This window comes from Quercus robur, chromosome 10 (genome assembly GCF_932294415.1).
Source record: "Quercus robur chromosome 10, dhQueRobu3.1, whole genome shotgun sequence".
In the NCBI taxonomy this organism is placed as follows: domain Eukaryota; kingdom Viridiplantae; phylum Streptophyta; class Magnoliopsida; order Fagales; family Fagaceae; genus Quercus; species Quercus robur.
In genome coordinates this window covers 53,207,227-53,231,241 of record NC_065543.1, presented here as the reverse complement: position 1 = coordinate 53,231,241, position 24,015 = coordinate 53,207,227, and the positions used below count along the sequence as shown (strand labels likewise).

Sequence of the window (24,015 nt, the reverse complement as noted above, 5' to 3'; positions counted from 1 at the left end):
AATACTACTGAGTCATCAGATAATGAGAAAGTTGACAGACATGTTAATAGTACTATTTGTCATAAATGCAAAGGATATGGACATACTAAAAAACAATGTGACAGACATAATAGAATTATTAAACAAATTAGTAAATTAGAATTTGAGAAAGATATTATAAATGAATTAATGGAAATATTTAATGTTAGTCAAAAAGAGATAGATCAAGTTAAGAAAGAGTTAAAATCAACCAACCCACTTAAAATTAATAAGAGAAAAAGAAAACAAAAAGACATAATAATAAAACTGATAGAAAATCTACCAAATCACTATAAAGACAAGAAAGATTATTTATTAAAATTGAAAGACACTATAGAAACACCTATTGCTTGCATTAGGTGCAGGAAATATGGTCACCATGTTACGGATTGTAGAAAGGAAGAAAAAGCTAAGAAAGAAAAGGTAAAAATGAAATTAAAACAAGATGGTGTAGAAATAAAACCAATAGCTCTACTGACAGAAGAAGAAATGGTAAAAAAGGAAATTAAAGAAATTAAAGAAGAAAATCTGACAGACATAAATAAACATAATATTGTAGAAATAATAAAAGAATTTTCTAATCCCATGATAGACCCCCTTGTTCCTCCTACAGATAAAAAAGTTATAGATATTAATGTTTCAAACAATAGTAATAAATTTGATAGACAGAATTTCTTAAGTATAATTGACAGAATAATTTTCAAAAATTGGCATACAGAAATTACTTTAGAGTTTTCCTTGACAGAAATTGCTTTGACAGATTCAGGAGCTGATATGAATTATTATATACAAGAAAGATTAATACCCTTAAAGTATTATGAAAAATCATCTGAAAGATTAATTCAGGCCAATGGAGAAAGACTAATAATTAATTATAAAATACCTAATGTTCATATATGCCATGATAGAATATATTTTGAGACAGCCTTTGTTTTAATTAAAGACTTTCCTTCTAAAATTAATTTAGGAACTCCTTTTATGGCTTTAATTTATCCTTTTTTAATGACAGATAAAGGAATTAAAACTAATGTGTTAGGAAAAGATATATTCTTTAAATTCATTGTACCACCTGTCCTGAAAGCAATGCACTCTTCCAAAAAGGTTACTATTTTAACAGATATCAACGAAAGAGGAATCTATAGAACTGAAAGAAGTTTATCATCTTTAAAGACAGAAATGCTACTTGTTAATCAATTGACAGAAAATGAAAAAAAAAAAAAAAAAAAAAAAAGATAGACAAGATAAAGAGACAGAGATACGTTCTTATTTTCTTATTGCTTTCTTACATAAAGTCCAATCTACAGAAGAATCCATAAAAGACAGAGATATGAATATAGTCTTTTGTAATCAATATGCATGGAATAATAGTATATGGACTGATAGATGGCAACTTGAGACTATTGCCCCTACACCAAATATATATGATACAATAATTATTTCTTTTAATAAAAATGGCAGACATACTGATAGACTGATAGAAGTACTAAATGACAAATGTACACCCTTTATAGCATCTTTAAATATTCATATAACAGATATTTTAATAAAAGAATCTTTGACAGACTCTTCTTTATTGATCATTAAAGAAAATATTAATTGTGGTAATTTCTTGAATAATGACAGATTTAATTTCCCAACAAGTAGAATTAATTATAATCCCTTGATAGATTCTCCTATTAATGAAAGACTTTACGAAGATAGAATCATACTAGATTTAAGAAATATTCTGAATCTCACTTACCTTGACAGATTCCATCATGACTTTTCTAATATTATTGCTACTCAGCAAGAGCACAAAAGTGTACAAAGGAAAGTTTGTTTTATAAATGTTGTTTGTTTTATAAATGCTTTTCTTGTTTTTCTTATAAAATATTTCAAAATAATTTCACAGAAAGACATTAACAGAAGAATTTCAAAAGAAGTTTTTATTTGTTCCAAATATAATCCTTTTCCAAAAACCCAATTGCAGACTACCATGAGTAAAAGATTTTCTCAGAAAGACAAGGGCAAGGCACTAGCGGTGCAACCCAAAGGTACCCGAAAACCTTCAGTAAAAATTTCGGATATGCATGAAGGCGTCTCAATAGAGACAATATCCCTTCAGGATACACTGCTAGCAGAGGCAATGTATTCATGTGGTGATAAAAGTGTAATTCTGCAAAAAGTGCCCGACAGAGATCTTATGTTTCAAGACGGAGAATTTACAGACCTTCCTCCTCATATTAAACTACTTCTTGATAATTTACAAGCAGCATTCACCCTCAGACAGAAACCTTTATTCCAAATGACCCTTCAGGCTTTGGAATTACATCTTGTTAGCACCGGGGCATTTATTGAAGCACTCGGTTGTCAACTCCCTGGCAAGGAGGATGGAGATTCAAGCTCCACAAAGACAGAACTACAGTCTCTAAAAAGCTATCTTATGGGAACAAGCTTTTCAAAGCTCCACCCTAAGATTCAGCAAAAAACGAGACTTGCTATTAGAACCTTACCCCCTGAAATCCAACAGAATATATTAACTCATAAAGCTATAACAGGTTCTTATGACAGATGGATGTATCTTTTTAAATTATTAGTCTCTACAGCATTTATCAGAACAGAAGACATGACAGGTGATATATGGTTATCTCATAAGGCTAAATGGTATGACAGTTTTGGAAATTCAGACAGAGTTTATGAAAGAACAGGAGACAGATTTGATCCCTACCCGGGATTACTTATCAACACAGAGACAGAAGATCCAGTAATCTGTGATCCCTTATGGTTATCTGAAATGCTAGAAGCAGGGTTTATCAGAAAATTAACCATTACTTCTGCAAATCAGATTAGTTTATTTTCCAGAGTCATCCAAGAAGCAGCAGCACAGATTGGAGGACTTAATTATATGAAGATAGAAATCTGGAGTACTCTTCCAGTTTGGGACACTAGCTATTATATGGAAGCTCAGCACTTAGGATTTATTTGTGAAAATATTGTGAACATAAAATTTCTCATAATTTTGTAATTCAATCTTTAATAAACCAAAATTTTAGAGAGATCAAAATTTATTTTTAATGGACTCAAATATTTATTATGGGTGTTCAATTTTTTTTTTTGGTGGTCAATAACCTATATTAATTTAAAATTTAAAATTTTTAAGGTACATAAAAAAAAAAAAAAAAAAATCAAGTCCGATTATCATGTGATCTGACCACCTTTCTCCTTGTTAACAAGTAGCCCTTAGTCCCCTCCCAAAACGAGGTCCTATATGGTGTTTTTTTAATATTTAATTAATAAATTTAATATTTAATAATTTCTTTTTAAATTAAAAAAAACTTTAATTAAAAATAAAAACCCACCCCTACCAAATCCCTTGTCTGGTAGTAATGTTTAAATATTATTGTTTAGTTTTCAGTGTTGTAAAAATATAAAAATACATGTTAAAAATATTATTATTGTTTAAATACTGAAAACTGACAACTACCAAACAACCCCTTGACCTTTAGCTTCGAAAATTGAAATATACTTTTGTTAATTTGTTAGGTTGAGAATAGTTTTGAACTTTCATTAGTCAAACAGTTTCTAATTCCTTGATTTTATCAAAAAAATGTTTCTAATTCCTTGGGCCTTGACCCTAGAGAATACTCTCTCTGTCTCTCTCTCTCTCTCTCTCCCTCTATGATGTCATTTGTTTTTTTTTAATAACTTTTTTTATTTAGAAATAAATATTAAAATAATAAATTTATTAATTAAATATTTAAAAATCACCAAAGACGGCATTTTTTTGGGTGGCTGTTTTGAGATGCTAAGATGGTTTGCAATCGGATTTTTACAAAAAAAAATTCTATTTTACTATTTTAAAAACTATTTTATCATTTATACTATATAATTTTATAACACACCTAATATTTCAATTTTTATTTTTCTATATAATATATTGAAATAATATATCTATCCAATAAAATATATAACCAAAAGTTATTCAGAGAGAGAGAGAAAAAAGTGATCCAGGGAGGGAGAGAGAGGAGAAATTAATAAAATATGTGGTTCAAGTTTTACAAGTTGCTACAATATTGTCTTCTCTGAAGACTGTACTGTAACACTATTACAACATTTATTGTAAAATATCCCAACATATGCAATATAGAAGTGCGGGTGTGAATGCTCTAAGGACATAGTTAGATGAAGGTCTAATGGAAGCTTATATTGAATACAATTTTTGATTTTTACGTATAACTTTTTAAAATCTCAAATTTTCCTATTTACAAGTATACTTTAACATATTTTTAACAAAAAGTTAGATAAATTATTTCCAAACAGACACTTAGAGGACAAAAATGACTGAAAACAAAGTAAAAAAGAACTTAAATGAATTATAGTAAAACTTAGAGGATATGTTTTGCATTTTAGCTAAAGAATAATAATTATTGAATGGACACAAAAAATCCCATAACTTTTGTTCACAACTCGCCATATGACCAATAGCAAGTGATGAAGACATGGACTCGCCATTTAATTTCTATCATTCACAGATCACAATGTGGTAAGTTATAATAAAAGTTGAGGTTTTTTTTTTTTTTTTTTTTTTTTTTTTTTTTTTTTTTTGGCGTGGCTGGCATTTTCCATGACATAGGTTTCAAGGTCCTATCAAGGACGAGTAATGCTAGTACCACCAAAATTGGCATAACTTTGCGCCACAACTTGCACAAAATTGTGCTACTTTCAGTGGTACTGGCATTACTCATCCTTGGTCATTGTTGTTAACGACATTGCTTATGTCACGGAGAAGTCCATCCAGGTACTTAAAAGTTTTTTTTTTTTTTGAGAACCAGGTACTTAAAAGTTAATTGTACTTATATTAATAATAAAAAATAATAATAGTAAGTGACATAGGTTTCAAAGTTCAAACAATTGTATTTATATATATAAAAATATCCTTTAATTTGGCTGAGGAATGGATCGAAGACCCTTGAAATAGAATTATAATGAATCTCTAGCTATGAGCTTGTTAGAAATTCTTTGTTCTTCGTGTTCTTCGTCTTTGGAGGTTTATGGTGGAAGTTTTTCGGGGCTTAATTAGTAGACCTTCACTAATTTGTGGTTTGTTGAAATTTTTGGAGGCTTTTGAGCTTGATTCCAGCAAACTTTAAGATTTGTAGACACTCCATTTTACAACTTAATTTAACCGACATTTTGGGACAAAGCAGTAATTTTGCACCAAGGGCATGATTGTATTTCCAATAGATAGGTCTTCATATTTGTGATACAAAACAAATTTGGATGCTCTAATGATCATAATGGCATGTCATAGGCCTTGATCGGACCACCTAATCAAAAGTTATCATATAAACAATTTTCAATGATCGTGGCTCACCTACACAATGGGCCCGACCATGTCTTATTTTAAACACTTAAGGGTATGTTTGGTAATTGTTTTTTCTTCTTATTTTTTGTTTTCAAAAAAAATTTTCTATTTTTGAAACTAAAAAACTTATTTGACAACCCAAAATGGACTCAAAACAAAACCTGTTCTTAAAACTTATTTTGTAGAGGAAATTGAAAACATGCAAAATGTTGTTTTCAGTTTCTAATTTTCAAAAGTCAATGAAAATACACATTTAATTTAATGAATCTGTCTCATTTAATGAGTTAGAATTAAAGTTCAAATCTTAGTAACAACATATTTTAGTATTTTCTATTTTTTTTTTTTTTCAACTAACCAAACATGTTTTTTATTTAAAAAATATAAGATTTTTTTTTCTTTATATTCCCAAAAAAAAAGTTTTTGAAAATAGAAAACAAAAACTGTTACCAAACATAATCTTAATTTTGATTGGTTCTAACAAGAATTAATTTAAAATTAATTAAATGTGAATTTTGATTGGATTTCATTTTTTTCTTATTATTTCTTAAGAAATAATAATAAAAAAAAGGTTTTCCTTTATGGCATCTTATCTGCTCTTTGAAAAACAATTTGGATAGAGAAAAAGATATGATCAAGGAAAATTTCAAAAATAACCAAAAATGCTAAAAAACATTACTATTTTTAGCAGCAAATTGAATTACATTTTTGGCCTAGAAAATATTGAAATTTGGTTTTCTCTATTTCTAGAAAAGTTGTAGGGAATTGAATTTCCTTTCAAAAAACACTAATCCCAAATCAATTGGAATTTAGATCAAAAAGTTACAGCCAAAATACGAAACAGTTGCAGAAGATAACACAAGTTCAGTATCATCTTCAACTTCCTTTCAAAATTCAAATGGGGGTCAACACCAACTCCGTTCCAGCTTATCTAAACAGGTTTATCTCCTTCCTTAGCTTCAGAAGAAAGTTAATAACTTAGCTTTAAAGCTAAGCCATCCCTTCCCCTATAAATAGAGAAGACCTCTTCCATTTTCTGCACCCCATTTTCTCTAGAGAGCTAGTGAGAAAGCAGAAAAGAAAAGCTATGTGCAACCATTGTTCTTACTTTGGTTGTAGTTTAGTATCTCCTTACTTTCTCCCTAGTCCTTTAAGTGATCACTTGTCCCTTTAATTTATGCCTTACGCTGATAAGTAGTTAATTATGTTCTTTAAATTTTGCACTAGTTTATTATTCCATGTTTGTTAAATTTCTGCACTTTGTTCATGCTATCTTCTTTATCTTTCATGTGTTAAATTTCTGTACTAGTTTATTGTTCCTTATATTTCTTGCTCTCTCTCTAGTCTTTCAGAATATATTAAGATTCATCTATCTCAAATTGCTAAATTGCTTTCCTTTATGTTCTCATAAAATGTATGTAGATTTTTTATTAAGCTTTCTTTTCATTACTTGGTTCTTTTCCTTTCAATCTTGTTTATATAATGTATCATATTAATAAACTATATGTACTGTCACATGTATATAAACTATATGTATTGCATTGACTTGAGTTTATGATCTCATATATTTTTTATATTTGGCCTTTAGTTTGATATTCATACTTAAATGTTGAGTTTACTTTTTTTTTTGGGTGAAAAAGAGCTTCATTACAAACTAAGCAGCACCAATACAAACAGAACAGACTCTATTACAAAACAACCCATTAACGTCATACTCAAACACATCTAAAAGGTCCACAGGCAGACTATCAAAGGTAGAAAATTCAGCATCAAGGTAAAAGCTCAATCTAGCAAGACTATCCGCACACCTATTGGCCTGACGGAAACAATGCTTAATACAAAACTGCGGAATGCGAGAGATCAATAATTTGCAGTCATCCAACAAAGGCGATATGACATTATTCACATAAGAAGGATTATCTAAGGCATCCACAATAGATTTGGCATCAAGTTCAACTTCAAGAGCATTAATGTTAAGGTTGCTGCATAGAAGAAGACCCTCCCTTAAGCCCTATAGCTCAGCGGAAAAACTGTTGGTCATGCCAATACTCCTACTAAAACCCATAATCCACCTACCTGCATCATCTCTAATCACCCTTCCACAGCCTGCCAAGCCTGTGTTACCACAATAAGAACCATCTGTGTTGAGCTTCCACCATCCTTGAAGCGGCTTCTCCCACCTAATCCTCCTTAAAGCTTTCTGGGTCAGTTGCCTTGGAGAAGAAAGGCAATGAAAGAATTCCACTTCTTGGTTTACAATCACCAAATCAAGCTTCGGATTCCTACATTTGCCATTGAAGACCGCATTATTCCTACTCTTCCAGACATTTCACACAGCATAAGGAAAAACAACATTCCACGGAGGTTGAGTAGCACCTAAACTGTGCTTAAATTTACTATTTAACATCAGCCAATCTTGAAGGTTGCTCCTCCAAAAGGCTTGATTAGAGGGTAACACCCCCAACTGATTCCACAAGCCTCTTAAAAGAGGGCAATCTCTTAGGGCATGTAAAATGCTTTCAGCTCCTTCCTGGCATAAAGGGCAAGTAGTGTCAAGATTAACACCCCTCTTCTCAAGGCAAACCTTAACACCAATGCTATTATGGGCACACTTCCAAAGAAAAGTTCTAATTCTTGGAAGAGTATTCACTTTCCAAATCCAACGAGCTAGAAAAAGATCTATCCCTTCATTCCCCATGGCAATCCTATAGGCACTCTTCAAGTCAAAAGTGCCTTTAGGAGACCCCGACCAAGCCAACTTATCAGCACCTCTACTCAACAAATTTACTGGGGTTGCTTGAATCAACCTTTTAACCTGAACAGGAAGTTCAAAGGGAATCTTCCCCCAATCCCAACCACTGTCTGTCATAAAATCTTTAACTTCTAATTGGCTAGCCTCCCTCGTGATAGGACCCTGAATCAAACCTCTAAGAGAACCTCCATTACTCCAATTGCTTTGCCACACATTAAGCCCACTATGCCTACCAACCATCCACCTGCTACCTTTATTGAAAGTGTCCATACCTTTCTTCATCGCATCCCAAATGTGAGAGCAAGGAAGCCTGTTAGCATTGGTAGCCACTCTTCTTCTCGGATTACAATATTTTATATTCAAAACTCTAGCCCAAAGGGCCTCATTTTCAGTATGGAACCTCCAATTAAGCTTAGAAAGGAGAGCTATATTTTTTCCCTTAGCAGATTGCAACCCAAGCCCCCCTTCCTCCTTAGACTTTATCACCTTATCCCAACCAACCCAGTGAATCTTCTTGGCAGCCTCAGAAGAACCCCACAGGAAATTTCGATTCAATCTATCTAACCCATTCAAAACTCTACCAGGCAAAAGGTTACACTGCATAACATAAGAAGGAACAGCAGCTAAAGAGGCTTGGATGAGAACATTCCGCCCTGCCAAAGAGAGCATGTTAGCCTTCCAACCCGAAAGCTTTTGTTTTGCTCTATCAAGGATGAAATTGTAATCTTGAGTAGAAGAACCAGGATGCTTGAGAGGGAATCCAAGATACTTCCCCAAGAAAGGAGTGGAAGCAAACCCAAGAATGTCACAAAGAGATTCCCTTGTGTCACGGTCGACATTAGGAGAGAAATACACCCTTGACTTAGCTTCACTAATTGATTGCCCAGATAACTCACAAAAATCATCAAGATGGCGGCGCAATTAACCCAATCTGCCTTAGCAAAAAGAATGAGGTCATCCGCAAAGAAAAGATGAGAGAATTCAGGACCACTTTGAGATGCTTTAACTGGCTGCCATGTTTTCATACTGCACTTCTCTTCAATTAACTGACCAAGAAAATCCATGCAAATGATGAAAAGATACGGAGAGAGCGAATCACCCTGCCTTATCCCTCTCGAAGGAAGAATCGGCTCCAAAACTTCTCCATTAAACAATATGGAAGTGGAGACCGTCGACACACAACTCATTATAACATCTATGAGCTGTGTGGGAAGGTTAATCCTCCTAAGCATGTTCCAAATAAACCCCCACTCAAGCTTGTCATAAGCCTTTTCCAAATCTATCTTTAAGGCCATGTACCCCGTCTTCCCCTTCTTTTTCCCAAGGGAATGAATTATTTCTTGGGCAATGATGACATTATCAACCCCCTTTTTACCCAGCACAAAAGCCGTCTGTAAGGAAGAAATAAGCTTTTCCAAGAAAGGTCTCAGCCTAGCCACAATAATCTTGGTAACCATTTTATACACCGTATTACACAGACTAATAGGTCTGTAATTACCTAAAGTCTCAGGACCTTGGATCTTGGGAATCAAAGCAATAAGAGTTTTATTCAGATGCTCAGGCACTTTCCCATTCCGAAAAATCCGCTTAACTTCCTCAATCATAAAGTCTCCCACTACCGGCCAAAATTTTTGGAAGAAGCTCGCATGAAGTCCATCCGGACCCGGGGCTTTAAAAGGCTTTAAAGACCACAAGGCAACCTTGATTTCTGCTTCAGTAACCTTTCCACCAATGCTCTCCCTCTCCCCATCCAAAAGGCTAGCCTGGTACTGGACAAAACTAGGATCGTCCCTAGAAACAATCTCATGAGATGTTGTGTATATCCCATTAAAACCGCTTCTAATAAACTCTTTAATATCATTCTCCTCAAGGATCCACTCCCCCATTGAATTTTTTATAGCCATGATTTGATTTCTTTTCCTCCTAACCAAGGTTGAAACATGAAAGAAAGCTGAATTGCGATCCCCTTGAACCAACCAATTAACCAGAGACTTCATAGCCCATAACTCCTTTTCTTGATTGAGAACAAGATCAAGATCCCTAAGGAGATCCACTTCCAACTTAAGAAGAAAGTTAGAAGGTTTACAAGCAATAGCCTTCTGAATACCATTGATCCTAGCCATCAAAATTTTCTTCCTTGTAAAAATATTCCCAAACTGATTTTTATTCCAAACCACAACATTTCTAGTGAAACTATCAACAGCCTCAACTAGATTATTTGCAACTCCCCAAGCTTAAGAAACAATATCAAGGAAGGTAGGGTCAAGCAACCAGCATGTTTGGAATCTAAACGGCCTCTTCTTCCCCCTGCTAACATTAGGTTGCAACTCTAACAAAACAGGACAATGATCAGAGTGATATCTAGGAAGATGGGTAACTTTGGCATCCGGGTAGAGCAAACACCACTGAGGGTTCACAAAGAATCTGTCTATTCTCTCCTGAATCAAAGCTTGAATTTCCCTTTTATTAGTCCAAGTGTAATGAGGACCCGCAAAGCCAATGTCTATCATGTTGCACTTATCTAAACACTCCTTGAATAAAAGAGAGCTGTTAACACTAATCGCTCTACCACCAAACTTATCATCATTAACCAAAAGTTCATTAAAATCTCCTGCTATAACCCAAGGCATATTGTGCAGGTTCACTACTTTCATAAGGTTATTCCACAAAATGTGTCTTTCAGCACATCTAGGACTAGCATACACAGCAGAAAAAAGCCAAACAACATTAGAATTACGTACCTTAACCGTAAAATGAATTTCTTGTTCAGTACTAGCCAAATGAGCAACTTCAATTTTTTCAAAATTCCACAGCACCCATATTCCACCAGTAAAACCAACTGCATCAGAGCGAATAGCTCCATTAAAAGGGAGTCTCTCAGTGATATCCCTAGCTTTATTAACCCCAACACGAGTTTCCATAACCACCAAAATATCCGGATTATAATTCTGCACCATCTCCTTAACACGCTTCTGAAAAGAGGGCTTAGAAGCACCTTTACAATTCCAAATAATGCAATTCATAATGACACAAAAAAGACTGGGACAAGACAACACTCAATGGGTAGACCCACCATCACTTTTGCCTTCCAAAACCATCAAATCCGCATCATGATCAACACAACCCCTACTCTCATCACCTAAGGAGCCAAGGTCAATACAATCTCCCTGAAAACCCTCTCCATTGCCAGACCCATCACCAGAACAGCCCAGCATGTCGCCGTCACAGCCAACCATCCCTTCGTCCATGCCTTGATCTTCAAGAGGACGAAACCCACAATCCCAGCTCATAGTGCTCGCCTCATAATCACTTCGGACACCATGTTCACCTTTACGAACCTGACCCATCTCAGATTCATTAACAGCAGCGAAACGGAGATCTCCATCCCGCGATGGCACCGGTTTGGCTAGACAGATCTGCGTCAGCTCCGCCCCTACGACGGCACCGGCACCATTTATTCCTCCGGATCCACCTCTTCGAGCATGTCCCATCTCGGAAACATCCACCGCAGCGAACTGGAAATCTGCATCCAGCGACGGCACTGGCTCTACAGCACTCTACCTCAGCTCCGCCCCTGCGATGGCACTGGCTTGGCTCATCTTGCGTGCCGGTGGTCTGTCCTTTGACTTATCTTCCCCAGCAGCGCCGATCACCAACTTGCATCCACCCCTTGCACGAGCCTCCGCCTTAATCCCTTTAACTGAACCAGACTTACGGCCTTGAACATCTTTTGGAGTAAAGGCTTTTTTTTTCTGCATTATGGGCCAAAACCACATGGGCTTCCTTCCCAAGCTTTTGGAGGGCTTGTTCCACTTGGGCTTTCTCCAGAATTCTTAAAGGGGCCAGCTTTCTTTTTGCCTCCCTACTAAGCCCATTGGAGTCCTCAATCATCTCCACACCAGCCCAGTTCTTCCTATGGCCGTTACTCCTCTGGTCCACAGCAAAACCGTGGCCAGGTAAGGACCCACCACTCCTCTAAATTTTTTTCTCTTTCTTCCTGCGTGCCACGACCACCCTTGGTCCATATGATCCCTCATGCACGTCCTCTCGCACGGCATTGTCCTTTCCATGTGGTCCCAAATTTATCTCAGCACTGTCAGGATCATGCACAACGTGTGTGCTTGCCCCTCTATCACCTGCACCTCCCTTCTCCTCTTCCTCACACGGCGGCATCGGCCTAATAACAACTGGACAAGCCTCTCTTTTATGGCCCATTCTTCCACACTCAAAGCATAAGTTATGGATCCCCTCATAAGTAACAGCTTGCTGGATTTTACCTATCATCACCGTAGTAATAAGCGGCTTGTCCACATCGACTTGGATACACAACCTTGCAAACTTACCTCTTGATTCAGTCGCCGTAAAAGTATCAATCCTTAACACATTGCCAATAGCCTTCCCAATGTGTTGAAGAGCCTTATCATTGTAGTATTCAATAGGTAACCCACTGAGTCTAACCCAAACTGCAATAGAAGACACCTTGGCTGATTCGGGCTTGAAATCCGGTTCCCATGGTCTAACCGATAAGAAATGTTCTCCTAAAAACCAAGGACCTTTCTTCAACACAGTCTCCACATCCTCTTTCAATGACAACCTTACTAGAAAGAAACCATGTTCAAGGTCAACAACATCCATACGCCCTGCTGGCTTCCACAAGGATAATAATCTAGCTTGGAGAAAATTTAATCCAATAGTTCTACCGTATACTTTCACAATCAAAGCTCTCATCCAAGGTCTTCGAATCTCTTTTTTAAGCTCTTTCGAGAATTTCACAGCTACCATACCTTGCCTAAGAGTTTCCACTTCATCATTCGACTTGGCATCATCATCCATGAACTCTTTAAAACAAAAAGCCTGCGTGTATGCACCTGGTATTTCACCCAAAAGTTTGTCTCTGAATGAAGCATTTTGGCTGCCATAGCCCCCAGCGAAACTAGGAGATGCAGACCCTGAGCTTTGGCCTTCACAAAAACCCGCATGATTCACATTTTTAACTTTTTTATTGCTGCGGGCAAGTTCCGCTTGTTCCTCGAGAGAGAGAGAGCGTTCCATTTCCATTTCTTTTTCTTAATGTTGAGTTTACTTAAACTTTTAGTTTGTTATCCTATGCCTAAGATTCATTCTCCTCCAACATGCTTGAACTCTTGTTTGTTATCACATGCTTAATTTTCGTTTTCTTCTAACATGTTTAAACTTTTGTTTTCTGTCACCTGCTTGATTTTCTTTTTTCCCTCCAACATGCTTAGATGTTAGTTCTTCATCACATGCTAAATACTCAAATTCCTTTTGCATGCCAATCCTTGATCTTTCCTCTATATGTTGAATTTGTTCTCATAACTTCTAATAAATATAGCTATTGAATTGGTTTCTTGTAATACAATGCATTTTCACATAAAATTAATGTAATAACATTCCCTAAACCCATGACACATGACATTCAAATTTTCTAAAGTTTCGGTGATATACTTGGATAAACATGTCTAGATATCTCATTGATTTTCCTTTTACATGCTTAGATGAACACTTCTAGGCAAATGTTCAACTTCCACTTGAATGCTAAGAGGAACATGTCTAGGTAGTTGTTTTACTCTTTTTTTAAATGCTTAGACGAACATGTCTAAATATTTTGATTTTCTCTAGATGAACATGTCTAGGTGATTTTTCTTCACTTTTTTTTTTCATAATTTCTTGGATGATCAAATATGCTTAAACATTTTTTTCCCCTTTGCAATTGTGTGGATGACAAAGAACATGACAATTCTCTGTTTTCCTTCACATGCTTGGATGAACACTTCTAAGTTTTTATAACATGATTAGATGAACATATCTAATTTTTTGATCTATTAATCATGCTTGGATGAACATGTCTAAGCTAGGAATTTTTTATTTTACATTAAATTCTTGGATGAACATGTCATTACTTTCATGCTTTCTTTACATTTACATTGTTATCTAACAAATTTCACTTTTTTTTTTTTTTTTTCTCTTTACATTAAATTCCCCAACACATGTTTGTTTACAATTCTTGCAAATTAACACGTTTATGTGATATATTATTTGCATTTGATTAACATGACATGATATTGGCCACCTTAACTTAGGAGACCGGTTTTACCAGGCAAGATGGGTGCTTAATCCCTTCCTATCTCGTAAATTAGCCTCTGAACCAAGAACAAAGGTTCTAGACTAGGCTTTTTTATATGTAATTTTACATTTTTTAGAATGTAACTTGGAAACAGAGCAATGTAATTTACTTTCTTAGATTGTATCTAGGACCAAAAAAACATTGTAAATTTTGCTACAAAATTGATGTAAATTGTCATATATATTAATACAACAGAAGCATTTTTTTTATAGAGAAGGTTTTCTTATTTTTCCATTTAAATTAAATAAGTGGCGACTTCATGCAAAACTCTCTATCTAGGAGGGAGTACATTTTACAGTAAATTTGACATTTTGAGTATCACGATCCCACTCGTTTGCGCAAGTTAGGCCCAGTTTAAGAAAATAATGGTGGGTCGGGGTCGCTCACACTAGGTAGGTAGTTTGAACGATTTTACTTCGAATGTTCTTCGTATTTGAGGTTGAAGTTATTGAAGTTCCTAGAGGCTTTAGGGCTTGATTCCAGTAGAGTTTCTGTACTTCTGAATCTTCTTTTATGTTGCTTATGCTTTAGATGTCTTGGTATGTGTATAGAAATGCCTTAGGAAGGCTCCTATTTGTAGGAGTTTGGGGGTGGGTGAGCGACACGTGGCTGAATCTAATTAGTGTCATGTGTCACAGTTTGATTGGAGGAGCTTTAAGACTTTTTTCTCCAAGACACGTGGCATCTTTTGATTGGCTGAAATGTCTTGATTTTCAAGGTGACACATATCAACACCCGATTGGACTGCTTATGTAATTGCTTACATGTGCCAGACTGCTTACGTCATTGCTTACACGTGCCGATGTGTGATTGGCATTTTGCATACTTTTTATGTTTTTATTTCATGACACTTGGCAAATTTCTGTTGGTTCCTGAATGGTGATGGTAGAACCTAGTTATAGTACGTGGTGCTTTGTAACTGGCTGTACTTTGTGGACTTGGTAATATGATGTGTCAGCTTGTGATATGTCGGGAAATTTTCCCTTTCTACACAAGCACTAACATACTAACTATTTGAAAATGTATGTTTTTTAGACTATGTATATATATATATATATATATATATATATTATTTATACTATCTAGAAGAGGATTTCCCTCTTTGAACTGGATTTTTTTGTAGTTCAAAAATACCATCATTAATGAAGGGTAATTTCTCTCAAAAAGAATGTCATAAATGACAAATAACGAATTTCATTTTGAATTCAAAAAGAGAACTCCTAAAATTTAGGATTTTTTCCCTTTGTGTTCAAAAAAGAAATTACAGTTACTGTTTATCTCTAAAGTTTACCCTTTTTATTTATTTGAAAAAAAAATCTAAATTATAATTGTAAGGGCACGTTATAATTCCCAAGCCCAAAAATGAAAAGGACAAAGACCCAAAGAGCCCAATACAATGAATTTGTAGAGAGTGGGCTAGAAACTAGACTTCAATGAGTTGTACAATAATCACAGTTGGTTAAAGATGGCTAGAAAATGAAAATAAACAAGTTTTATGCAAGGAAAATCTTCCTCGGCAAAGTCCGAGGAAAATAGTTCCTGTATATAATTCTTTTGAACTGACGTACAATACAATTCTTATGGCTACAATGTTTTTCTACTGATTCTCAGATGATCCCCTTGTAATGGGGTTTTTCCTCTTTATATTCTTCTACTTCCCTTCATCTTAGCCTTCCATGTGTAGATCAATTTGTTGGCTTTAATCCTTGTCCCATCAGTACATTCATGAAGTCTTGATAGGTAGCTGTAAGGTTGAAAATTACTGTTCAGGTATCACTTCTACATTAATGCGGTCAGAGAGTTAGCTGCAGAGCATTCAATGCGGTGGTAGCAACTTTCTCTTGAGATATTTCCTAATTTTTCCTTTGTTTTATCCCCTTTTGATGTTTATCCTCACCAATATGGTCGTCTAGTGCATTGTTCTGGGTGAAAGACCGAACCCTTAACCTTTGCTCTGCCCAGCCGAGGAGGTACTCCACCTCGGATTGTGATCCCAACCCGTTATCACCATGCCTCTTCCACGGAATATTTGACTTGCATACCTTCTCTAGCGTTTACTTGTCCTCGGACATTTCAATGTCCTCGGACATAGCCCACGACCCAATACCCCTTTTTGGGCCCTTTGGTCCCACAATAATAGATGCAAATTATTGACTCTTACACAAAAAAGAAGAAGAGTCTCACACGCGTACTTAAAGGCTAGTATGTGTGTGTGTATATATATATATACTGATTTTAAAATTTGCATCTTTAAAACACAATTTAACAAATCACAACTAAACATTTGATTTGGGCTAATTGTATTTGTTTGGGAAGTTTTTGAAAAGTGTTATGTTCACAACATTTTCACAAAACTTTTTAAATTGAAAGTTTTTATTGATTATAATTTGAACTTACCACTGAAAATTACATTTTGTTCACTAATAACAGTAAGTAACAATTTGCTACTTAGGATTTATTTGTGAAAATGTTGTGAACATAAAATTTCTCATAATTTTGTAATTATATCTTTAATAAACCAAAATTTTAAAAAGATCAAATTTTTTATTTAATGGACTCAAATATTTATTATGGGTGTTCAATTTTTTTTTGTTGGGTGGTCAATAACCTATATTAATTTAAAAAAATTTCAAGTCCGATTATCATGTGATCTGACCACCTTTCTCCTTATTAACATGTAGCCCTTTGTCCCCTCCCAGAACGAGGTCCTATATGGTGTTTTTTTAATATTTAATAATTTGTTTTTAAATCAAAAAAAAACTTTAATTAAAAATAAAAACCCACCCCTACAAACCCCTTATTTTTTGGGACATTGTCGGCGACTTCAGTTGAGTTCTTTGCCGGAGGTTTCATAGACCCATTTTCTTCGCAATACGTGTATGGTAATTCAAGACTTTTTTTTTTTTTTTGGGGTAAACCTAGTAATATGAGTAAGACTTTTAATTTACTTCCAAGACTTTCTTCGCAATACGTGTATAGTAATTCATGACTTTAGCTTTGAAAATTGGAATATACTTTTGTATATACTTTTGTTTGGTAGAGAATAGTTTTGAACTTTCATTAGTCAAACAGTTTCTAATTCCTTGATTTTATCAAAAAAATGTTTCTAATTCCTTGGGCCTAGACCCTAGAGAATGGTCTCTCTCTCGATGATGTCATTTGTTTTTTTTTTTAAATAACTTTTTTTATTTAGAAATAAATATTAAAATAATAAATTTATTTATTAAATATTTAAAAATCACCAAAGACGGCATTTTTTTGGGTGGCTGTTTTGGGCTGCTAGAAGGTTCGCAATCGGATTTTTACCCCAAAAAAAAAAAAAAAAAAAATTCTATTTTACTATTTTAAAAACTATTTTATTATTTATACTATATAATTTTACAACATACCTAATATTCCAACTTTTATTTTTCTATATAATATATTGAAATAATATATCTATCCAATAAAATATATAACCAAAAGTTATTTAGAGAGAGAGAGAGCAAAGTGATCCAGGGAGATAGAGAGAGGAGAAATTAATAAAATATGTGGTTTAAGTTTTACAAGTTGCTACAATATTGTCTTCTCTGTAAGACTGTATTGTAACACTATTGCAAAATTTATTGCAATTAGCAGTGCCGATAAAGCATGTCTTTTGCGCTTTGATGGTAAAATATCCCAACATATGCAATATAGAAGTGCGGGTGCAAATGCTCTAAGGACACAGTTAAATGGAGGTCTAATGGAAGCCTATATTGAATACAATTTTCGATTCTTACGTATAACTTTTTAAAATCTTAAATTTTCCCATTTGGAAGTATACTTTAACATATTTTTAACAAAAAGTTAAATAAATTATTCCTAAACAGACACTTAGAGGACAAAAATGACTAAAAACAAAGTTAAAAAGAATTGAAATGAATTCTAGTAAAACTTAGAGGATATATTTTGCATTTTAGCCAAAAAATAATAATTTATTGAATGGACACAAAAAATCCCATAACTTTTGTTCACAACTCGCCATATGACGAGTTGCAAATGGTGTGAAGACGTGAACTCGCCATTTAATTTCTATCGTTCGTAGCTCGCCATGTGGTAAGTTATGATAAAAGTTGTAGGATTTTTTTTTTTTTCTTTTGCGTGGCCAGCATTTTTCATGACAATGGTTTCAAGGTCCTATCAAGGACGAGTAATGATAATACCATTAAAATTGGTACAACTTTGTACCATAACTCGCCGCATGGAGAGTGTGGCACAAAATTGGCATTACTCATGCTTGGTCTTTGGTTGTAAACCACATTGCTTATGTCACGGAGAATTCCATTCAGGTACTTAAAAGTTAATTGTACTTTATTAATAAAAAAATAATAATAGTAAGTGACATGGGCTTCCAGGTTCAAACAATCGTATTTTTTTTATGATAGGACAAACAATTGTTTATATATATATATATATAAAATAATAATAACAATAGTAAATGACACAAGTTTCAAAGTTCAAAAAATTATATTTATATATAAAAAAATAAAAAAATAATAATAGTAATAAAAAAATCCACGTGGCTGGACTATGTTATTACATAGTAAAAGCAGCCGTGAAGAGTAAGCCAAAGCGTATTGTCTTTAGTTTTTTTTTATTTTTTGGTTTTTCGATTTCAACAACTAGTGGCAGAGGAAGAGACTTCTTCATCTTCATTTTCTTCATCATCGTCGTCGTCGTTGAGAATGAGCAAGACCAAAACGCACCGTACGACGCCGTGGTTCGATGAGATAAACGGCGACGTATTGCAGAACATTCTAGAGAGACTGCCAGCGGCGTGGTTCGCGTCAGCGACGTGCGTTTCGAAGCAGTGGAACAGAGTCTGCAATCGCATCCTCTCTCGCCCTAAGCTCGCTTCTGCTCTCTCTCTCAACCCTTCTCTTGATGTATATATATTTTTACCATTTCTACCCTCTTCCTTCCTTATCTGACTCTCTCACAATTTCTTTTCTTCAAATTGGAGTTGAAACTTTTTTTTGTTGTTGTTGTTGTGTTTGTTGAAAAATTTGACAGATTGCTGTGAAGGAGGTTTTTGATAAGGTGTTATCGGAGCCGATTCGACCGCATTTCGCTATTGCAAACATTGGCAGTGGATTCTCCTTGATTAATGCTTTTCGCCTTGTATGATATTCATTCCACCTTAATCTTAATCTTAATCTTACTTTTAACTTTTTTATTTTTATTTTTTTTATTATTATTAGTTGTGAAGCTATGGATATTAAAATTCACAAAAAAAAAAAAAAAAAAAAATTATAAATAATATATATTACCATTTCAGTTTTTGAATTTTTTTTTTAATTGTAAAATTAGTAGTAGCTTTAACATTTTAATAATGCTATATATATACAACTTGTCAACTTGATGAGGTGTTAAGGTTTTTATATATTTTTTTGGAGAAACGTGGTATACCTTTTCGAGTATCACACCAGGTTATTAGGGAAGATTCCTTAAGGGAGTAGCCCAAAATGCTTTCGAACTCATGATATCATGAGGCCTTGAGAATCTTTAAGCCAGGCCCTTGGGGTTACGAGGTGTTAAGTTGTAATTGGTGTGAGTTGTATTATTACTTTTTCAGTTTCACAAGGGCTTACCACCCTAATCTTAATCTTACTTTTAATTTAATTATTATTATTATTATTTTTTTCTTTGATTTAAGGAATTTATTTTTAATTAACATTTGTTGTCATGCAAGTTCAATTTTCAACAATGCTATATTTCATTTTTTTTTTTAAAGTTGTGAAACATAACTTTTCAATTTCACATGGACTTATCATTGGCATTACTTTTATTGTACATAGTCACAATATGTTAGGGACTTACCATGGCACGACTTTTAAAATACATGAATCACGATACGTCAACTCAACAATAGTATAAAAAGTTGTGAAATTATTGTTAGCATTTTGACATTTTCCAGGTCGGCACTTTGCAACATATGAAAATACTTTAATAGAAAATAGATAGAAGGACAATTTATTTATTTATTTGAATTTTTCATGAACTGAATTGCAATTTTTTAAATATGAGGGACAAATATCGAACTTGAATTAAATTTAAGGGATGAGCAGTGTGTTTTAGCTTTTTTAAAGTGTGACTTAATTTTTTGTTAATGCTTATAATGCAGATAACAAAAAGATTGGGATCGAGTACTCCGCTTATTGTTTCTATTGCTAGTGGATTAATTGGAAGGGAAGCTCTTACCAATGAATTTAGAGAGGTTTCTATCTTCTTCTTCTTCTTCTTTTTGGGTTTATTGATAAATTGTCATCTTTTGATGATTTTCTTTTCCCTTTTACTTAAATGTTGATGTAGGTCAAGCCTGATAGTGAAGGTGACGGTTACGTAGAAGAAATAGATACTGGCATTGTTTTCACCCTTGGCTATGTACCCGGATTAAAAGTTGAGGCTATCCCACTTCTACGAACAGCAAAGGTGACAAATTTGGCTCCAAAACATGAATTTGTGGTTATCTCTAATAGAGGCTTTATTGTGGAAATATTGATATTATGTTGAAATAATGAATTCATCACAAAATGCCCTTAAAATAATGAATGCATCACAAAATGCTCATCTTAGATGATGTGGCAGGGTGTGCGAGATATTTTGGATACAACGTTCAATTTTGAGAGAAAATTAGGAAATTAAGCAAGCATGTCAGTTTAGATTAGATTAAGATCGGTGGACTTGTACAACTTTTTTTCATTCATTTTTTTTTTAAGATATGTGTTATATATATATATATATATATATATTTTTTTTTTAGGAGCTTTTGACTAGTTTGAGGGCATTGACATTAAGAAATATTTGGATATCAGGAACCTCAAGTGGCAATGACTGACAAGTTTTTGAAGGATATCAAGGATTACACAGCCTCTGTTTCAGGTTGTACATCCCCAGTTGGGATTATAATGTTTGGAGTAAGTTCATCCTTCTGTATCTTTAGAACTGTTCATCCTTGGTTGTGTTGCTAACATGTGATGTGGACGGTCTTATAGGAAAGGCTTGTGGACTTGAAACCCCATATTGATGTGTTGGGTGAGTATTTATCTGCCAATTCAATTTCCTTATTTGCCTTTTCCTGTATTAGACTTTCTTTTAGAGGAAAAGGAAATTAAATCTTTGTTTGGTGTATGTGAAAAGTCATGTAATGGAAGGTTTTCTTTGTTCCTTGGAAGATTTTTACTGTTACTAGTAACTTTTGATGAACTGCTATGTGGCAAGCTCATGCTTGATTTGCTTATGACAACTCGTGTATTGCAGATTATGCTCTGCCAGAGGAAACTGTCATTGTGGGTAATGAGAGAGGCAAGTTTCTATACAGAAGTGGGAATGAAACTAGAAATGTCAGTGGCAGGACAAAATCAGATGCTATAGCTCTAATATTCGCAAGGGATAAAGACAAGTCTAGTGGTATTATTTCTGTGTTATTTATGCAGTGCTCTTTTTTTGATATAACATTTTCTAACATGCACACCTTTTCTATTTTTATGTTTAATAGATTTATGGATAATTTTGGGAAATAGAAATTAAAATATATGTACAATTAAGAGGAGAGGGTGCTTGGTGAAGCTCACCTTTGTCACATCAATATTTTCCCTCTTTTATGTTTTTAGGTCTTTGTTGCTCTTATTAATATAACATTTCTGTAAATCTTTTGTTTGTTGCTTCACATTATAAACTTGTCTGTATTCTATGTACATACTTTCTTTTTGCTCAAAGTTGTGATTTTCTATCACTAACGTCTCTCCTTTTTTTTTTTTTTTTTTTTTTTGCCCTTGGGTTTTCTGTAAATTATAAGGTATAGGGGATATTCAATTCCATGTTGCATTGTCAAATGGTGTATCAGCAGTAGGTCCCATATACAAGGCAGCTTCTGTTAGAGTGAACAAAGCTGATTGCACTACAGGGCTCACTGCTAAAAGGGAAGGAGACATGGATATTCTTGATGGTCAAAGAATTCTAGATGATATCTATGATGAGGTGCATTATTTTCAAACAATAAATTTGTGGTTGAATCATAATGTTGTTTCCCCATGGTTTCTGTTCTTTTGAAATCATGGGACCAGGAGATGATAGCCTTCAACTGCTTCTCTTATTTCTCCATTTATGTACTCAAACATGGAGACTATGTTGATGCTTTAGAAGCACTTGAAATGAACATGGAGAGTATATTGATGCTTTAGATGCCCTAGAAATGAACATGGAAATTATATTGATGCTTAAGATGCACTTTAATACTTAAAGAAATGATTTACTAGAGAGTATAGATCATCAGTTCATTCTTATGGATATTACTGGTTTCTTCAACCATTCATTTATACTGGTGATAATAGAAGCATGTGTGTTTCGTGGTGCAAAGATCTGCAAACCCCTGCACTAACTCACATATTATAAAATTTAAGAATGATTTATATAGAATGAGATATGTAGACTTGTGTTATGTCAGTCTGTCTCTTTCTATATGTTTGCTTCTTATAAAATGAAATATGTTACAGATGGAAAATCATACTGATGAGTCCCCTGATCTGTACATTGGGGTTACAAAACGAAGAAAGTACTGTATTGAGTCAGAGAAATCGAGGTTGATAACATCCTTGGCGCTTCATGGAGTTATAGAGTAACTATTCGAAACCGCTTCTTAAATGAATAGTTTATTTATTGGGGTTTCTTTTGTTGCCACTTGACTAGTATTATAGTTAACTAGTTCTTTGTTGCATTCATCTTTTAAAAAAAAAAATAACATCAGAAGTATGTTTGCTATAAACAGAGGAAATGAAGAGTACCTTCATGTCAATGGTGTTAACATCAAAACTGGTGATTACTTCCAATTCTACCATTCAGATACCAATTTCGCATTATCCTCATCTAGTGATGCCTATGTAAACCTCAAAAGCTTGAAGAAGGAAGTTTTTGGAGGGCTTATTTTCGCATGTTGTGGGCGCGGTGAGTCATTCTTTGGACGCTGCAACGTTGATAGCTCTCCACTCTTGGAGAACTTTCCTGGGGTCCCATTGGCAGGAATATTCTGCTGTGGGGAAATTGGACGTGGCCCTTCAAGTTTGATTGGAGAGAGCTACAAGGAGAAGTCTGCCCACTGCTGTATGCATGTCTTTAGCACTGTTTATCTAGCGATGTCATATACCTCTGCATGTCTAGAGTGTTAAAATTTTGTGCCAACAGAACCCCAGGAAAGTTCTCCGTGGACGGCGGAGGGCAAAAAATAATATTCTGTTGAACTTGCAAAAAGTAGAAATTTGTGGCAGCCAAGCTGATCATGGTGGCCTATTATATCTGCTTTGACTGTAGCTATGTTTTTGTATAAGATGTATCTTTTTCTATTTTGTTAACAGAAACATACATTAGGTTCTTGTTTGTCATAAAGTTTATTTTCCATGTGGACTCTAATATTACAATAATCAGGCCCTAGTCCCAAAATTTTGGGGTTGGCTTTGTGGACTTCAATATACCTCTTCCAAATTTTACTTGGTTGCATGTTGCTACATTCCCCTTATCTTTTGTTGTTGCTGTTGAACTTACATTCACATTTACTTCTGAAGTCGGATCTAGAAAATTTAATACCCTGGCGTTTTACAGTTTGAAGCTGAGCTTGGTTAATTATACTGGATTATGTATATTCCTGAACAAAATCGTAGGAAATACTTATAAACGATGGTACAAAATAAACTTAATAATTTTTCCTAAGTTTTCTAATGTGGTCAAGAAAGATGGGTACAAATT

At 34.3% G+C, this 24,015-nt stretch overlaps 2 protein-coding genes across 2 annotated transcripts; one reads left to right on the top strand and one right to left on the bottom strand.

Annotated features, from left to right (window-relative positions):
- Positions 1-12,086: 12,086 nt before the first annotated feature.
- On the bottom strand, positions 12,087-13,169 carry LOC126704344 (uncharacterized). Its single transcript, XM_050403335.1, has one exon. It carries the CDS (start codon positions 13,167-13,169, stop codon positions 12,087-12,089), a length of 1,083 nt encoding a protein of 360 aa, XP_050259292.1.
- Positions 13,170-18,859: 5,690 nt separating this feature from the next.
- Positions 18,860-23,739, top strand: LOC126701612 (F-box/LRR-repeat protein At5g63520). Its single transcript, XM_050399834.1, has 10 exons — positions 18,860-19,163; positions 19,291-19,398; positions 20,402-20,494; positions 20,590-20,709; positions 21,093-21,194; positions 21,273-21,312; positions 21,538-21,687; positions 22,076-22,257; positions 22,773-22,894; positions 23,045-23,739. The coding sequence occupies exons 1-10, from the start codon at positions 18,963-18,965 to the stop codon at positions 23,439-23,441; spliced, it is 1,515 nt and encodes a 504-aa protein (XP_050255791.1). The 5' UTR covers positions 18,860-18,962; the 3' UTR covers positions 23,442-23,739.
- The last annotated feature ends 276 nt before the right edge of the window (positions 23,740-24,015 follow it).

Excerpts from the sequence above, each read along its gene's own strand:
- LOC126704344 (XM_050403335.1), bottom strand. The coding sequence starts at position 13,169 with ATGGAAATGGAACGCTCTCTCTCTCTCGAGGAACAAGCGGAACTTGCC.
- LOC126701612 (XM_050399834.1), top strand. The coding sequence starts at position 18,963 with ATGAGCAAGACCAAAACGCACCGTACGACGCCGTGGTTCGATGAGATA. Across the intron at positions 21,195-21,272 it reads TTGGGATTATAATGTTTGGA|GAAAGGCTTGTGGACTTGAA; the intron begins GTAAGTTCATCC and ends ACGGTCTTATAG. Across the intron at positions 21,688-22,075 it reads GGATAAAGACAAGTCTAGTG|GTATAGGGGATATTCAATTC; the intron begins GTATTATTTCTG and ends GTAAATTATAAG.